Below are 15,723 nucleotides of genomic sequence, written 5' to 3' on the forward strand. Positions count from 1 at the left end.
AATTCACACACTATTGTCACACAACTGTGTTTAAACCCCTTATAAAAGTGATTTTTGCTAAATATAGTCTTGTGCAAAAGGCTGCTGGCTGTCCAAATCAGCAGATTCATTTGGTTATATTTTATACCCTGGGGAAAAAGCAACATTTCAGTTCTGACAAAACATGTATTTAATTAACAAATGCAATTCAATTTAAGTCTTAACAAAAACAGACATGTGCAAAGGTTTGGGCACCCCAGGAGAATAATGATATCAATCTTTTGTTCAGCCACCTTTTGCTGAAGTAACAGTCTGTAGACGCTTCTTATAGCCAAGGATAAGTCCCTGAATTCTTGCTGAAGGCATTTTGGGCCATTCTTCCTTGCACAACGTCTCCAGTTCAGTCAGGTCTGATGGGTGGTGAGCATGAACAGCCTTTTTTTTTAAATCAACCCATAGATTTTCAATGAAGTTTAAGTCTGGGAGCTGGGATGGCCATTCTAGATTGTATCGTGTCTGAGCATGAATTCCTTGGTAGATCTGGAACTATCTGTCCTGCTGAAACATCCAACCCTGGAGTAGCTCTTGACTGATTCCTGAACAATGTTCTTCAGAATCTGCTGATTCTTGGTGGAACCATGCAACCTTTAACTCTGACAAGGTTTCTAGTACCTGTGCTTGCCACACATCCGCACAGCATGATAGACCCTCAACCATATTTTACAGTAGGGAGCAGGTTCTTCTCCTGGATTGCTGTGTTCTTTTTCCATCATGAAAAGCTTCTATGTTTGTGGCATCTGCCCACAGTATTTTTTTCTTTTGCATACCTCAAACGTTGGCAGAACTCTTCTCCTTGGCAGAATGCAGAAAAGGCTTTCTGCGTCACCTTCCATTGAGCTGTTCTTTGTGAAGAGTGCGCTGGATTGTGACACGATCTACAATGACAATATTAGCAGCAAGATGTTCCTGGAGCTCTTTGGAGGTGGTCTGTGGTTTGTCTGTGACCATTCCAAACATTCTTTGCTTTGCTTTTGAGTCATTTTTCTTGGTCTAGCACATCTTGCCTTCACAAGAACTGTTCCTGTTGCCTTCCATTTTCTTACTATATTTCTGATTGTGGAGATAGAGACTTTAAGCCTTTATGCTAGCTTTTTGCATCCTTCTTCTAAGTCATGTTGATGAATGATCCTAGTTTTTAGGTCATTAGGAAGTTCTTTTGAGGTTGCTACTTTCTTGTTAATTATTTTCCATGCTGCTACTTTTAGGTTTACAATAAGGAAAAGCACAACTTTCAATCAGCTATCTTAAATATCACTCAAATCAATTTTGTGTTGTACTCAATCAGTATTAAGTGACTTCAGGGTTTGAAATCCACACAAAATTGCATTGCCTATTTTTCAGTTTCAATTTAATTTCACACATCTCAATACTGCTACACTGCATATTTCTGACAAAAAAAAAACATGACATTATCTAGCTTTCTCTAAAAACTGAATAGCATTTCACTGCGATATTCTCTTATAAAGAAGAGCACATTGTTATGCAGCCACAGAGGGGTGCTCACATTTTTGCATAAGACTGTATGTCTTCTTTAAGGTTGAGTACTGTCTATATTGTAAAACAGAATTCAGAAAAAAGTGTATGCTGTATTTAAATAATACAATATCCAATTAAGAACTTAAAGCAGTGAAATGTCCAATTAAGTTTTTTTTTGTGTCATTTATTCCAGCAATGACAAAGCCAAATGTACAGCATTAGTCTTTCAGAAATCATACTAGTGTGCTGACTGTTATTGATATTGTTATTAAAACAGTGCTGTATTGGGTAATGTAACATAAAATTTGATAGTCTGATAACCAGAACTTTAGCTTTTTGATAAACATGTTGAAGAAATATCGAATGAATACATTTTCATTTTAACTAAAAAAATCCCTTCAGATTTTGAACAATGGAGATTAGATTATTTCCGAAATCTCCACTGTATGTTTTCCCACGACATCAAAAACATAAATACGAATGAATTTCAAGTACAAAATAAAAATGAAAGAAACAGATGATGTTGTATATCAGCAGATTTAATTCTTCCACAGTATTCTATATCCACTGCAATATATCTGAAACACAGCATGAACATTTCCCCAGTGTTTCAGTCCTTTTCCATATAAACATTTCTCGCGACTTCGGTAAATCCTGCGTTACCTTGTAGTTACTTCAAAATGTGTAGAATCTCATCCTACAAATAACTCCTATAAGCTTCCTGAAATGTTGAACTAACGAAAATGAAAGCATAATATTTATATCTCAGCGATATTCAGCCAAGCAGAGTTTGGCACAAAGTCAAGTAAAACATTCTTAAAGAAAGTCAAAAACAAGCAAAAGTGTAGTAAGACACGTCCAATGTCGTTTGGCGTTACTGGCAGATTTTGGTGACGTGATTTATTTCAGTCAATAAATCCTATATTTACAAAATAATAATAATAGGTCCACGTTAACACACACACACACTGTGGGCTGAGGAACCATTCAGAATATTATTATAATACTCATTATCATAATAACCTTCCTGGGTTTATTAAGTTATTTGCTCTGGATGTAAATATATTTCTATATATTGCTATGAGGTGCAATATAAATCCTTCAAAAATAGTCATATAGTAGTTAAAGAGCCAGTAGTTTTGGTCCCAAACGTTGGTATATTCTGTAATTATGGCTTCTTTCTAACTCTAACATGCCTGAATGTCAAAATAAAGGAAAATAAATAAATTAAAAAGACTTTTTAAAATGACCTCTCACAAACATTTCACTTTTAAAATAACACAATAACAATGACAAAAAAGCTCTATTCTGCTCTTGCGTGCTCCAGCATGTGTCAAATCGGTACACTAAACCCTACTGAGTATCTAACATACAGTACAAATAAAATGGGAATAATTTCTGCCGGTACCTTTGAGCTGGATGCCGTATTTTTGGTTGATTTAGGTCATTTTAAGACAACCGCTTCATGCTGCTATCAAGTCCCATTATTTGCTTGACTCCGTCTCCATGCTTTGGCACATTCGCATTAATCCATACTGGAGGATGACTGGATTCCAAGGAGATGAAGGTCTTAAATGGCCACACAGAAGCTCTAAGCAAAATGACTGGATATGACTAAATACTGTATAATGAAATGAATATTCATAAAATAATAAGACTCTTCCCTGTTCGGGAGGAAGACCTGCTCATGAGTCTATATAGTCTGTTCCAGGCCAGTCTTGGGTTGATAAAAACAACAACAAAAATTATTAAATAAAATGAAAATATTAGCAGTGTGAGGCGTCACGGTCTCGGGGGTCTGTAGCCGTTTCACTCTCTTCAGGAATGTCCTGCAGATCTGTCAAAAAAAAAGAAAGAATGTAAAAATCATGTTTGGAAATGAATTCGACCATTAATTCTTGATTAGGTCATTTATATTTACATTGTAAAATTATTAGTTATTAATAGTTTCCATATTTTGTGATTCACAGGTGTTTTCTGTTTATTTACAGTTGTGAATTGCATTATGGGATGTTGATCTCTGCTCCGTCGACTTTTGATGTTGAAAATTCAACTCTAGAGTTTAACAAAGTGACTTTTATTGACATTTTAGTAGTTTGAAATAATATATTGTAAAAGAAATAATATATAGAGAAGTCTGTAAAATGTTAGAAAAATGTACTGGCAGTTTATTACAAGATTTGTTTTGCGTAATATACAACACAAACCCAGACAATATATCACTTTAAAGGGGTGAATTTATATGAAAGACACTTGTCAGAAAGCAGGAGTGAGGTTCAGCTGTGTGCTCTTCATTTTCTGTCTGATTCAGGCACAAACTAATATGGCTACAGCTACTCTGGGGTGCGTTTCCTAAACAACGACGTAACTCGCGGCTGAACTATCATAGTACGATGCATCATTTGGTAAAAGAACGATGTAGTGGTGAGTGTTTCCCAAAACCCCTAGTTTCTCTGTTGCAAATCCATTGCTTGAATCACGTTGTGTTATGTTCACATGCCTTCTCATTCATTTCATTTTTTGTGTGTGTGTTGTGTATGAGCTAGCTCAATGAACATGAGCAAATGGGTTGTGGCTTTATAGTGTCATGTTGCAATTAGTTTTTATTTCACATGACTTTTCAGAGCTCAATACTAAGGATTTACCAATGTTTTTTTTTTCTCTAGCCACACCAAACTAATTATTTCCTTGGCACAAAACTTAAATAATATGTCAAAAAAGCTAAATATAGCTGTAAACATACCAATTTTTATTCAACAAAAATGTTCTTAAAAAAACAATAGACATTTAAAACAATTATTGTCATGTATCTAATAATTTGTCCAGTCTAAAGGTTCCAGATCATCACTTAACTAAGCATAAATGAGGATTTCATCTCCTATTACAGCAATGTTATTGTAAAGGATGATAATTAAAACATATTAACAAAAATAACTATAAGTAAAAGAAAGCAGGTGAAAAACACTGTGTGCGGTATTAAAGAAAGCATGGTCATGCGCACAGAGTTAACGTTAGGCCCATTAATAATCTGTTCAAAGAATAGTTAAAGCGAAAGCGGCAAATGCTTTTGCTTAAAAAAATTCTGAAGCTCTTGAAAGCAGCAGGACTGTGGGTACCGATTTTTTTCAGTCTATTTTAAAGAGAAACGATCGCATCAGTTGTGTTTCCAGGCACGGTTGCTTCATACAAAGGACGCGGGAGCTTTTAAGCACTCGTGCACATCGCATCAGCTGTGCGCGAGACACTGAAGCCTTTGTCAGTGAGTGAGGAGAGCCTGTCTCAACGATCACCTGATCATCCTCTCTTTCGTTATTCACCTGCTTTCTTTGCTCGCACAAACAGTTATCAGTCGTGCTGATCGCATTTGCACGCTTATTGACAAACGGTCTTAAACTAAAGTTCTAATCTTTAGTGATGAGCCAGCACTGGCTATTTAAAAATTATTTTTAACCGGCCAAAGTGGCTAGTGGAGGTGGCTGTCCAACCTGCCACAGTTGAAATCTACCAGCATTTGGCGGGTTGGCAGGTGTTAATGTCAAGCCCTGAACATAATACATCATTTTGATTTGAATACAGATTGATAACCAGAACTTAACTTTTAAATAAACTTATTGAACACATAGAGGGTCATTTTAACCACTGCATGTGTGGAACTTGATTTAAAAAAATGTATTTAATAAATTTCATAAAATTATTATTTTCAATTTTCATATTGATTCTTAAATCCTAAGATGATACCAGGATCTTGTCGAACAATAATGTGAAAACTTCTAATGTTGTTATTTTTACTATAATATCTAAAAACAATTAGAATTAAATTAAACAAGTCTGAGATCTGCCATTAACTGTAGCCTTTAATATTACAGTAATGTGAAAATAATTGATCTCTCTATATAGTTTAAATCATTATCTGATTTTTTTATGTGTAAATGCCTCTATTGTACCACAAAATATACAAAATCTTCACATGTACACACCAAACTCATTCTTGTGTACTGGAATTTGTGTAGCCAATATTTTGTTGAATTAATGTATTCATTTAAAGTGAAAGTCAGAATTATTAGCCCCCGTTTATTTTTTGCTCAATTTCTGTTTAACGGAGAGAAGATTTTTTCAACACATTTCAAAACATAATATTTTTAATAACTCATTTCTAATAACTGATTTATTTTATCTTTGCCATGATGACAGTAAATAATATTTGACTAGATATTTTTCAAGACACTTCTATACAGCTTAAAGTGACATTTAAAGGCTTAACTAGGTTAATTAGGTTAACTAGACAGGTTAGGGTAATTAGGCAAGTTATTGTATAACGATTGTTTGTTCTGTCGACTATCGAGAAAAATATAGAGCTTAAAGGGGCTAATAATTTTGACCTTAAAATGGCTTTTAAAAAATTAAAAACTGCTTTTATTCTAGACAAAATAAAACAAATAAGACTTTCTCCAGAAGAAAAAATATTATCAGACATACTGTGAAAATGTCCTTGCTCTGTTAAACATCATTTGGGAAATATTTTAAATAGAAAAAAATTCAAAGGGGGTTTAATAATTCTGATTTCAATTGTACTTTGAAAATACTGAACACACAAAGCTAAACACTTTGACATGCAGTATGATGATATACTATTTTGAACACACCTAAAGACGCCCATTATATCATCTAAAGGTGCTGTAAAAGTCACGCCTTCTGTGTGTATAGATGTATGCACACAAGGCACACAATGTTCAATGTAAATGGCACCCTCAATTGACTGACTTTATCCAGCTATTATCCACATGCCTACACAAATATAATACACATAAATGTACTTATTTACATCAACTCCAAGGAAATTCTCCTGTCTGACAGCATTTAGTGTGTGTCTGTACAGTAAGTTTGTGTAGCTTCGTGTGTGGGTGTGTGTGGAAGGTGTAATGTGCTAAATTCATCGCGTATCTGTGCTGTGCACATTGGTTGCATAATCGCATGTGTGTAGGCTGATATTAGTGTTACACCAGGGCCAAAGTTTACAGTGTTCTGGGTGAAGACTCTCTCATGCATATGGAGTTTTCACAAATATATCTATTTTTATATATCATTGCACAGATATTTTTTTTTTTGTGATAAAATAAAATTAAATAATGGTATTTTATTTACGTAATACCATCACCGGCCACTTTATTAGGTACACCTTACTAGTACTGGCCTTCAGAATTGCCTTAATCCTTTATGGCATTGATTCAACAAGGTACTGGAAATATTTCTCCGAGATTTTGGTCCGTATTGACATGACAGCATCATGCAGTTGTTTGTCGGCTGCACATCCATGATGCGAATCTCTGGTTCAACCACATCATAAAGATGCTCTATTGGATTGACATCTGGTGACTTTGGAGGCCATTTGAGGACAGTGAACTTATCACCATGTTTAAAAAACCAGTCTGAGATTATTCGTGCTTTATGACATGGCGCGTTATACTGCTGGAAGTAGCCATCAGACGATGGGTACACTGTGGCCATAAAGGGATGTACATGGTCAGCAACAATACTCAAGTAGGCTGTGACGTTGACACGTTGCTCTTCTGCATACCTCAGTTGTAACGAGTAGTTATTTGAGTTACTGTCTGGCCATTCTCCTCTGACCTCTGGCATTAACAAGGCATTTGCGCCAACAGAACTGCCGCTCACAGGGTATTTTCTCTTTTTCTGACCTTTCTCTGTAAACCCTAGAGATGGTTGTGTGTGAAAATGCCAGTAAATCAGCAAATCATGTTCAAAGTCACTTAAACCACCTTTCTACGTGATACCATCATGACAATATGGACCAAAATCTCTGAGGAACATTTCCAGTACCTTGTTGAATTTATGCCACAATGAATTAAGGCAATTCTGAAAGCAAAAGAGGGTCCAACCCGGTACTAGTAAGGTGTATCTAATAAAAGGGCCGGTGAGTGTATATTACACTGAATGATGATGGAACATTACCTACTAAAAGACTACTTAAACAATACTTACTCAAATAAAAATGTTTACATTATTTTAATGATTATTTTAGGTGGATGCCTATTTTAAAATCCACTTTCTATGTATATAAATTACTTTTAAATTTAATTATTTGATACAGATACCAAAAAATGGTCCGTCTCATGTATTTCTGTCTCTTAAAACACCGACCTCTGGGACTTTCTGAACGGGGAGAAACCCTTGAATCCACTTCGTCATCATCATCATCATCATCAGAAATTACATCCACTTCCACATCACTGCACTCCTGCAGGCCATCCGATTGGTCCATGGATTCCTGGCTGGCCAGTGGCGTGTCAGTGTTGGGGTCGGTATCGCTTTCTCTGCGATTTGACGGAGCCTTGAGGAGAGCAAATGAAATAAGAAGTGAATTAAAATAGGGAGCTCCTGCACTCTGAACACCACATGGCATCTGTAAAGGGCATTGATTAGATGCTGATTGCAAATTTATCAAAAAGTCCTTTCTAAGTGCAAAAGTGACAGAGTAGTAGTTCATTCCGATAGACATTTGAAGCTGACAATATGTGCTACTCCTGTTTGAGCTACCCGTAGCAATTTCTGAGGAGGTAGCACAGAACGTCAGAATGACTTGGAATCTCCATATGGACGGCATTCCGGCTGCAACCAGTTTGTCCCGTTAGCGCACCATGTATGTCGGTGGGCTTGGGATGCAGAGAAGAGTTAACCATGACGACAGGGTTCGAGTCTGGTAAAGAGCGGTTCCAGAAAGCAGGTGAGACAAAAATAGAATCCAAAAAATAAACAAGTAAATAACAGATTGAGAATGTGGTAAAATCTGAAAACGTGGTAAAAATCAGGTGGGAGATTTAATTGTTTTGGATTGCTTTTAAAACGTGTTGTTTGAGTTTAGCGAAGTGAGTGGGCGAGTCAATTGATAAAATTGGTTGGGTTTAGGAAAAGTGGGTCAGTCGATCGTTCGCTCAGTCAGTCAAAAAGTCTGTCAAAAAGTCAGTCAACAGTGGCCTCTGGTGGGTTTACGTAAGAACAGCAGGCGCGAATGCCACTCGCCAGGGAAATTTGAGATCTCAAAAAGCGTACACAGCGGCCTTTGTGGATTCACGAAAACAAGAACTGAAGAAAAACATGCCGCCGGGACGTAATCTACGGTTTCCAGAAACATCTGTAAAGGTACGTTTTCAGAATGAGCCTGGGTTGGATAGGTTGATCTTTCCCTTGTTCCAGTCAACATGTTTTCAGAGAAGTGATGTTGGTGCAACAGGGAGGAGAAGCTATTTTTATTTTCAGATTCTTCAGAATAAGCTACACCTGACTACAATTTGCACCATGGTTAATATTGCATTGTTGAGAAAAGAAAAAATTTAATCCAGAAATAAGGTAAAATCATATTCTAAAAGACTTGAGGCTGTAATTGCTGCATCAACAAAGTATTGAGCAAAGGCTGTGAATACTGTACATGTGATTTTTCAGGTTTTTATTTTTAATACATTTGCAACAATTTCAAAAACTCTTTTTTCACATGGTCATTATGGAGTATATGTGTGAAGAATTTTGAGGAAATAAATGAATTTAATCCATTTTGGAATAAGGCTGTAACATAAAAATGTGGACAAAGTGACTGTAAAAATGCCAAGTTCTGCACAATTTATTCATGTAGTCCCAACACAAATCAATTGAGTTAATGTAACAAATTTAAGTGAATTGAACATAAAACAATGATGCCCCCAAATCTAGAGAATTGTGTTGTTTAGGCTCGTTTTAAAGTACATTTTGAACAACCAGCAAACATAATTTTGCTCATCATGCAATCATGCACAGATAAGTGTTTATGAAATAGTTTAATAAACCACAGGGCTGAGCAATTAATTGAATTTTCACTCAGAACGTTTTTTATCATTCCAATGTGTTACATTTTCATTGTTTTTCTATGTAAACACACGTTTAATGCATGAATATGACCGTTACGTTCACATCTTGCGTTTTTTATGTTGCCATGCACATGAACGCCGCACTTTTAACATACCATGTAAACATTTATACTTATTGTTACTCATCAGTGTCAGTTTCAAAGAATTAACCAATCAAAAGAACTCAGAGGCGAGGCAATTGTTGGTAGCAAGTTGGTATTTTATTTGATTTCAAGATGGTAGTTAAGGCACTTTTTGAGTGCTGCATCTTGTAGGCGCAAGGATGCATTCTGTGTGAATGGCCTCTTACTCATGTCTGTATGACTAAATTGCTGAAGTATTTCAAATTGTTTCCACGTTATAATAAAAAAATATGTGATAGTGCTTGCCTATCACTTGAAAAAAAGTCACCCTTCTGTACACTCCATGACAAAAATGTAGATTTGCATGCATGAAAGAATGATATAACCAAAATACACAATGAAAAAAAGGGTCTAAAACTGACCTGTGAGCCTGCAGTACCAGCTCGATCCCCTAGAGCGGCGCTATTGGTCTTCATGTCCCTGAGCTGTTTCTCCAGATGAGCTCTGGCTCTCTCGCTGTCCCTGAGTTTGCCGTCGGCTCCTCTGAGGCGCACCAGCTCCTCCTGCAGGAGGCTGTGCTGCCGCTGAAGCAGGGCCAGTTCACCTACTGAGCCCATGTCACTGGCTCCATCCCGGGACAGAGAGCGTACAGTACGAACCCCTGAGGGGGCCTGGGAGACGGGGCTCTCTCGTAGACAGAGCTCTAAGATGGTGTCCTGTCGTATCACCACACCCTAGAAAAGTGGGTTTTGTTTTAGCCATTTTAGTGATTTTCACAGTTGATTTTGCAGCGTGTTTTGATTTGACGTGTATTTTTCATACCTGAAGTGCGTGTAACTGAGCACTGAGATTCACCAGCCTCTGAGACACCTCCTGAAACACAAGACATTCAGACGCATCACAAAGCAGTGCATACATAATCTCACTGGCCACTGTTTGTTTAGGTGAATGTCTAATCAGCCAATCACATGACTGCAACTTAACATATTTAGGATAGGTGTGTAATGATGATGAAACATTCGGTATGACGATGAAAGAAGCGTTGTTATGCATTATTTGGAAAACTAATATTTGCAAATGCAGAATTTTATTAAACAGTGCCTGAAAAAGTCCTCAGCTAGGTAACAGTGCTGCATAACATCATTGTGCTTGCTGCAGCCATGGTACTTTATTATTATGATTATTGATTATTCAATAATGGTTAAACTCGACTTTTTAATATTGTGGAAGAAAATGAAATGTTGCTATGTTTTTGCATAATATGGCTAGTAACTATCATCCTGGCTTAATATTCAAGGAGCTTTGTTACTCTATGGCTTTCGCAGGTGCAATGATATTACGCAACACAAAAAATAGTCCCCAGCACCATGTTCTACACTTGCACCGACACTTTAAGTTACATTATAAGTATACACAATGTAACTACAAAGAGCCAAAATAGTCCCCAGCACCATGTTCTACACTTGCACCAACACTTTAAGTTACATTATACGTACACAATGTAACTACAAAGAGTCAAAATAGTCCCCAGCACCATGTTCTACACTTGCACCAACACTTTAAGTTACATTATTACATACACAATGTAACTACAAAGAGTCAAAATAGTCCCCAGCACCATGTTCTACACTTGCACCAACACTTTAAGTTACATTATTACGTACACAATGTAACTACAAAGAGTCAAAATAGTCCCCAGCACCATGTTCTACACTTGCACCAACACTTTAAGTTACATTATTACGTACACAATGTAACTACAAAGAGTCAAATTAGTCCCCAGCACCATGTTCTACACTTGCACCAACACTTTAAGTTACATTATAAGTACACGATGTAACTACAAAGAGTCAAAATAGTCCCCAGCACTACGTTCTACACTTGCACCAACACTTTAAGTTACATTATTACGTACACAATGTAACTACAGAGGAGTGAAACTTTAAACAGGACAATTATTGAAAATCTTTGGCCATTTTTGAGGTAGATGCTAATGGTCTAATCCAATTCAATGATCTATGCTAAGCTAAGCTAAAAGTGCTCCCGCCAGACAGGACTATTTAACTAGGGGAGTTGCAAAAGGAGTCCTTTTTAAAAGTTGAGTGTTCCTTTAAACAGCTGAGTTTTACCATTTATTAATCCATTCAGCTGATCACCTGGGGCCTCATGTATCAACGCTGCGTACGCACAAAAACTTTGCGTACGCCAGATTTCACGCTCACGTTTTGATTTAGTCACAATGAAATGAATGTGAGAATGTGCGTTGGTCCATGCCAACTTCATGTCTGGCGTACTTGTATTTCTTGTGTGTGTTTGTTTTATTTCCATTGACGACTCCTAGAGGCAATTATGTTAAATTGCACACTACAAAGTATGGCACCAACACGTGAAAAACATTAATTTATAATTGATAAAATGGGTGAATTTTTGTATTTAATTTTTTTTTACAAATTATGTGATTTAGAACATATAAAAGCATTCGAAAATGCACACCACCCTTAGTCTATGGCAATGGCAGTGTTGGGTTTATTAGAGGACATTCGAGGCTCCAAGGTGGCAGGGTGCACGATGGGTGGCTTCTTGGTGAGTGTTGTATTTAAAGATATTATTAGACTTTCCCCCTCCATTTCTGTGTTTAAGTCTATTTTAAAGACCTATCTATCTTCTCTTGCTTTTAATACTCCTTGATAACTGTTTTATTTCTCTTATTTGTTAAATGTTTTTTTATATTCTGCTTCTCTGTCTTTAGCACTCCTATGTACAGCACTTTGGTCAACCTTGGTTGTTTTTAAATGTGCTTTATAAATACATATTGTTGTTGATTATTCCAGCTAAGTTTTTTTATTTTATTTTATTGAGCGTAATTATTCAACTGCATATCAGGAGACCGTGGTTATCCATTAAAGACGTGGCTGTTAACCCCCCTCAACAACCCACAAACTGACCAAGAGCGCAGATACAATGATGCCCACTCTCACACTCGGTCAGCGGGCGATTGGGCAGCTGAAATGCCGGTGGCGCTGCCCTGATAAGAGCAGAGGAGTGCTGCTATACCGCCCTAACAGAGTGTTCCACTAATACATCTGTGTCTCCCACAGACACGGATACTACTCCAGACAGTAAAGTGTCGCCCACAATTGAGGCAACTCTCTCCTCAAAGGGTGTTAGTTCAGCATCCCCTGTTCCCCCACCTGTTCGGTCCAAACTTTGACGGTGCGCCGCTGTTCTCCTCTTAACCTCCTCTTACATCGGACCATTTCTCTCAATTCACTCACAGTGCGATGTTCAGACCCCACTGCGTTAACCGCGTCAGCTAAACTCTCCCACTCAATTTTTTTTTCTTTTGTTATTACTTTTCTTTGGTCTACCTCCGATAGAAGCACCTCCAATTCACATTCTTTGAAGTTTCTCTTCTTGCTTGCTTGCTTTAGCCATTCCTTTTTTGTTTGGTTTTGCCAAAGTAGAGTCATTACCATATTTATTAGGAGGAAGAGGCATGTAGAGGTTTTGCGCTCGTGCACGTGCGCTCAGTTTCACGTTAATTCGGATGTACAAAGAGAATATGCGTGGGATTCTGCGTACGCAGTGTTTCATACATCAGATTTTTTTTCCATCTGTTTTAGTACACAATGTACCTAGAGAAAAGTCAAGCATTAAATAGTAAAAATTATCTAAACATAGTTTTGAAAATTTGGAGTGAGATGCTAATGGTCTAATCTGATTCAATCATTTACGCTAAGCTAAGCTAAGCTAAAAGTGCTCCTGTTAGTCCTGGAGATCGACTGAATGGATTCAAAAATGGTAAAACTAAACCGTTTAACTAGTGGAGTTGCAAAATGAGCCTATTTTTTTAAGTTGAGTGTTCCTTTAAACAGTTGAGTTTTACCATTTATTAATCCATTCAGCCGATCACAGGGTCTGGCGGGAGAATGTTTATCTTAGCTTAGCATAAATTATTTAATCAGATTAATAAGCTAAAAGTGCTCCTGTTAGTCCTGGAGATCGACTGAATGGATTAAACAAAGAGTCAACTGTTTACCTCTAGGGGACTTGTAAAATGAGCTTATTTCCAAAAAAGAGGAGAGTTCCTTTAAATGACACTTGTGCAAGCTGTAAAATAGTGTGTCATCGTTATCAGCCCTGAGATTTAATCAGCACATTCCTGCTTTGTCAGTACCTCACTTGGCGTCTTGTCCTCCATTTGATTCCCATTCCCGTCCTGTAGATAAACAGTTTTTTGGAGATTATTCAAATATTTCTAATTCTAAACCAGCAAAAATCATTCAAATAGCTTTCCCTTGTCAGCGCACATTGAAAAGCACTCTCTAGCTATGTGTTGATGGAAAAGCAAAATAAGTGCAGCATTGAAACACCAGTGGCTAGTCGTGATGGAGAGTTTTTGGTAGATTCAGGTTGCTATGGAAACCTGTGAGTTTCAGATGAGCTCGAAAAATGACTAATGTTTTTTTTTTCAGGATTACATAAACTCAGTAATAGCATCAAACCATCTTACTATGTGCATAATTATTACATTTTATGAAGTGTATTTGACGGGGGCGGATATGGATGTCAGAGAAGCGTGATAACTAGCATTGATTAAAATAGTTAGCATGTGTTTTCTAGATGGTTTTGTGTACCTGAGCAGCTTGGTTCTCCTGAGATCCATTAACCAATACTTCTTGTCCATCTGGAAGATTGAGAAAAGCACAACGGTTAGATTAATAGGTATTATTTAGCCAATCAGACACACTAAAGGCACATTAATTTGCATATAGTGTCTTGTGATCTTGATACAGACTGATTACTAGCGATCCGGGGGGGTTGTGATGGCCGTTGGAATTGCAGGGCAGAGGAACCTCTAAACCGGATCCTAATAACAGCTCAGTCAATCTGTCCACTGCAGACACACACACAGAAAAGTACATCATGACATTTTACAAGACATTATTAAAGATCTGAACACCAGCTCAGAAGATTTAGCCAAAAATGATCTTGAACTTTCTAAAATACAAAAAAATAGTACAAAATAGTTGCTTTTTGCAGCAAGTAGTTTTTAAATAGAATATTGTAACATTTGTAATCTCTAAGAATAAAAAAAAAACTACATAACTGCTACATTTTGCCAATTTTTATTATTTGAGGATATATTTTTAAGATTTTAAGATTTGCTATATCATTTATTCAGATGCTTATTTGGATATCTGAATTCATTCATTCAGCTTAGTCCCTTTATTCATCAGGGGTCGCCACAGCGGAATGAATCGACAACTTATCCAGCATATGTTTTACACAGCAGATGCCCTTCCAGCTGCAACCCAGCACTGGGAAACATCCATACACACTCATTTACACTCATACACTACGACCAATTTAGCTTATTCAATTCACCAATAGCGCATGTCTTTGGACTGTGGGGGAAACCAGAGCACCCGGAGGAAACCTACACCAGCACAGTGAGAACATGCAAACTCCACACAGAAATGCCAACTGACCCAGCCAGGACTCAAACCAGTGACCTTCTTGCTGTGAGGCGACAGTGCTAACCACTGAGCCACCATGTCGCCCAGAAGCTTATTGGGATATAAAAAATTTTAACGGATTAATAAACTAACTTTTATTAAACTAAGAAGATTTCTTTATGAAGTATTATTTTATAAAACTTTCATTCATTCATTAATTTTCCTACGGCTTAATCCATTATTTGTCAGTGGTCGCCACAGCAGATTTGTCACAACCACCAGCGATCCAGGCTTGTAGATCGCTAGGAATCGTTCACTTTCACTCAGGACTACAAATCTGTCAACTTATTGTAAGATTTTGCTGTATTTGGCTCAACCATTCTTGGGTGGCTTGCTAATGTATTAGATGACTCTAATACATAAATAAGTAAGCTGACCAAAGTTCTTATGGGGAGAAGACTTTATTGAAGACAATGAATAGTGCAGTTCCTCAGCAGTGATGTTAACTCATCTGTCTTCAAGTAACTAAACCCAAAATACTGTCTGTGAGACTGTACTTTATACTAGCATCAAACAAACCATTCTGTGTTTACGAGGCTTAGCAGGACCCTCTTATCGGATGTTTCAGTTGTTGTTTTGCTTATACCTATTGAGATTGTGAAAGGGTCACACCTATCGTAAAAGAGTCATTTAATTCACACCTATCAGTTTGTGGGGGCTGAGGCTCAGATCACCCCATCATATCACATCAGAGTTTATTCAAATGTAAAT

At 37.1% G+C, this 15,723-nt stretch overlaps 1 protein-coding gene across 3 annotated transcripts in view; it reads right to left on the bottom strand.

Moving 5' to 3' along the window:
• Positions 1 to 2,036: 2,036 nt before the first annotated feature.
• The window catches only part of arhgef1a (Rho guanine nucleotide exchange factor (GEF) 1a), a 132,455-nt gene continuing 118,768 nt past the window's right edge, over positions 2,037 to 15,723 (bottom strand). For all 3 annotated transcript variants that reach the window (XM_056479338.1, XM_056479339.1, XM_056479340.1), the window contains 7 exons: positions 14,292 to 14,390; positions 14,131 to 14,180; positions 13,671 to 13,712; positions 10,316 to 10,366; positions 9,916 to 10,227; positions 7,675 to 7,864; positions 2,037 to 3,352 (listed from right to left, as the gene is read on the bottom strand). In XM_056479338.1, coding sequence (XP_056335313.1) covers positions 3,282 to 3,352; positions 7,675 to 7,864; positions 9,916 to 10,227; positions 10,316 to 10,366; positions 13,671 to 13,712; positions 14,131 to 14,180; positions 14,292 to 14,390 — 815 coding nt within the window. In that variant the 3' untranslated portion in view covers positions 2,037 to 3,281. The remainder of the gene's footprint in view (positions 3,353 to 7,674; positions 7,865 to 9,915; positions 10,228 to 10,315; positions 10,367 to 13,670; positions 13,713 to 14,130; positions 14,181 to 14,291; positions 14,391 to 15,723) is intronic.

This window comes from Danio aesculapii, chromosome 19 (genome assembly GCF_903798145.1).
Source record: "Danio aesculapii chromosome 19, fDanAes4.1, whole genome shotgun sequence".
In the NCBI taxonomy this organism is placed as follows: Eukaryota; Metazoa; Chordata; class Actinopteri; order Cypriniformes; family Danionidae; genus Danio; species Danio aesculapii.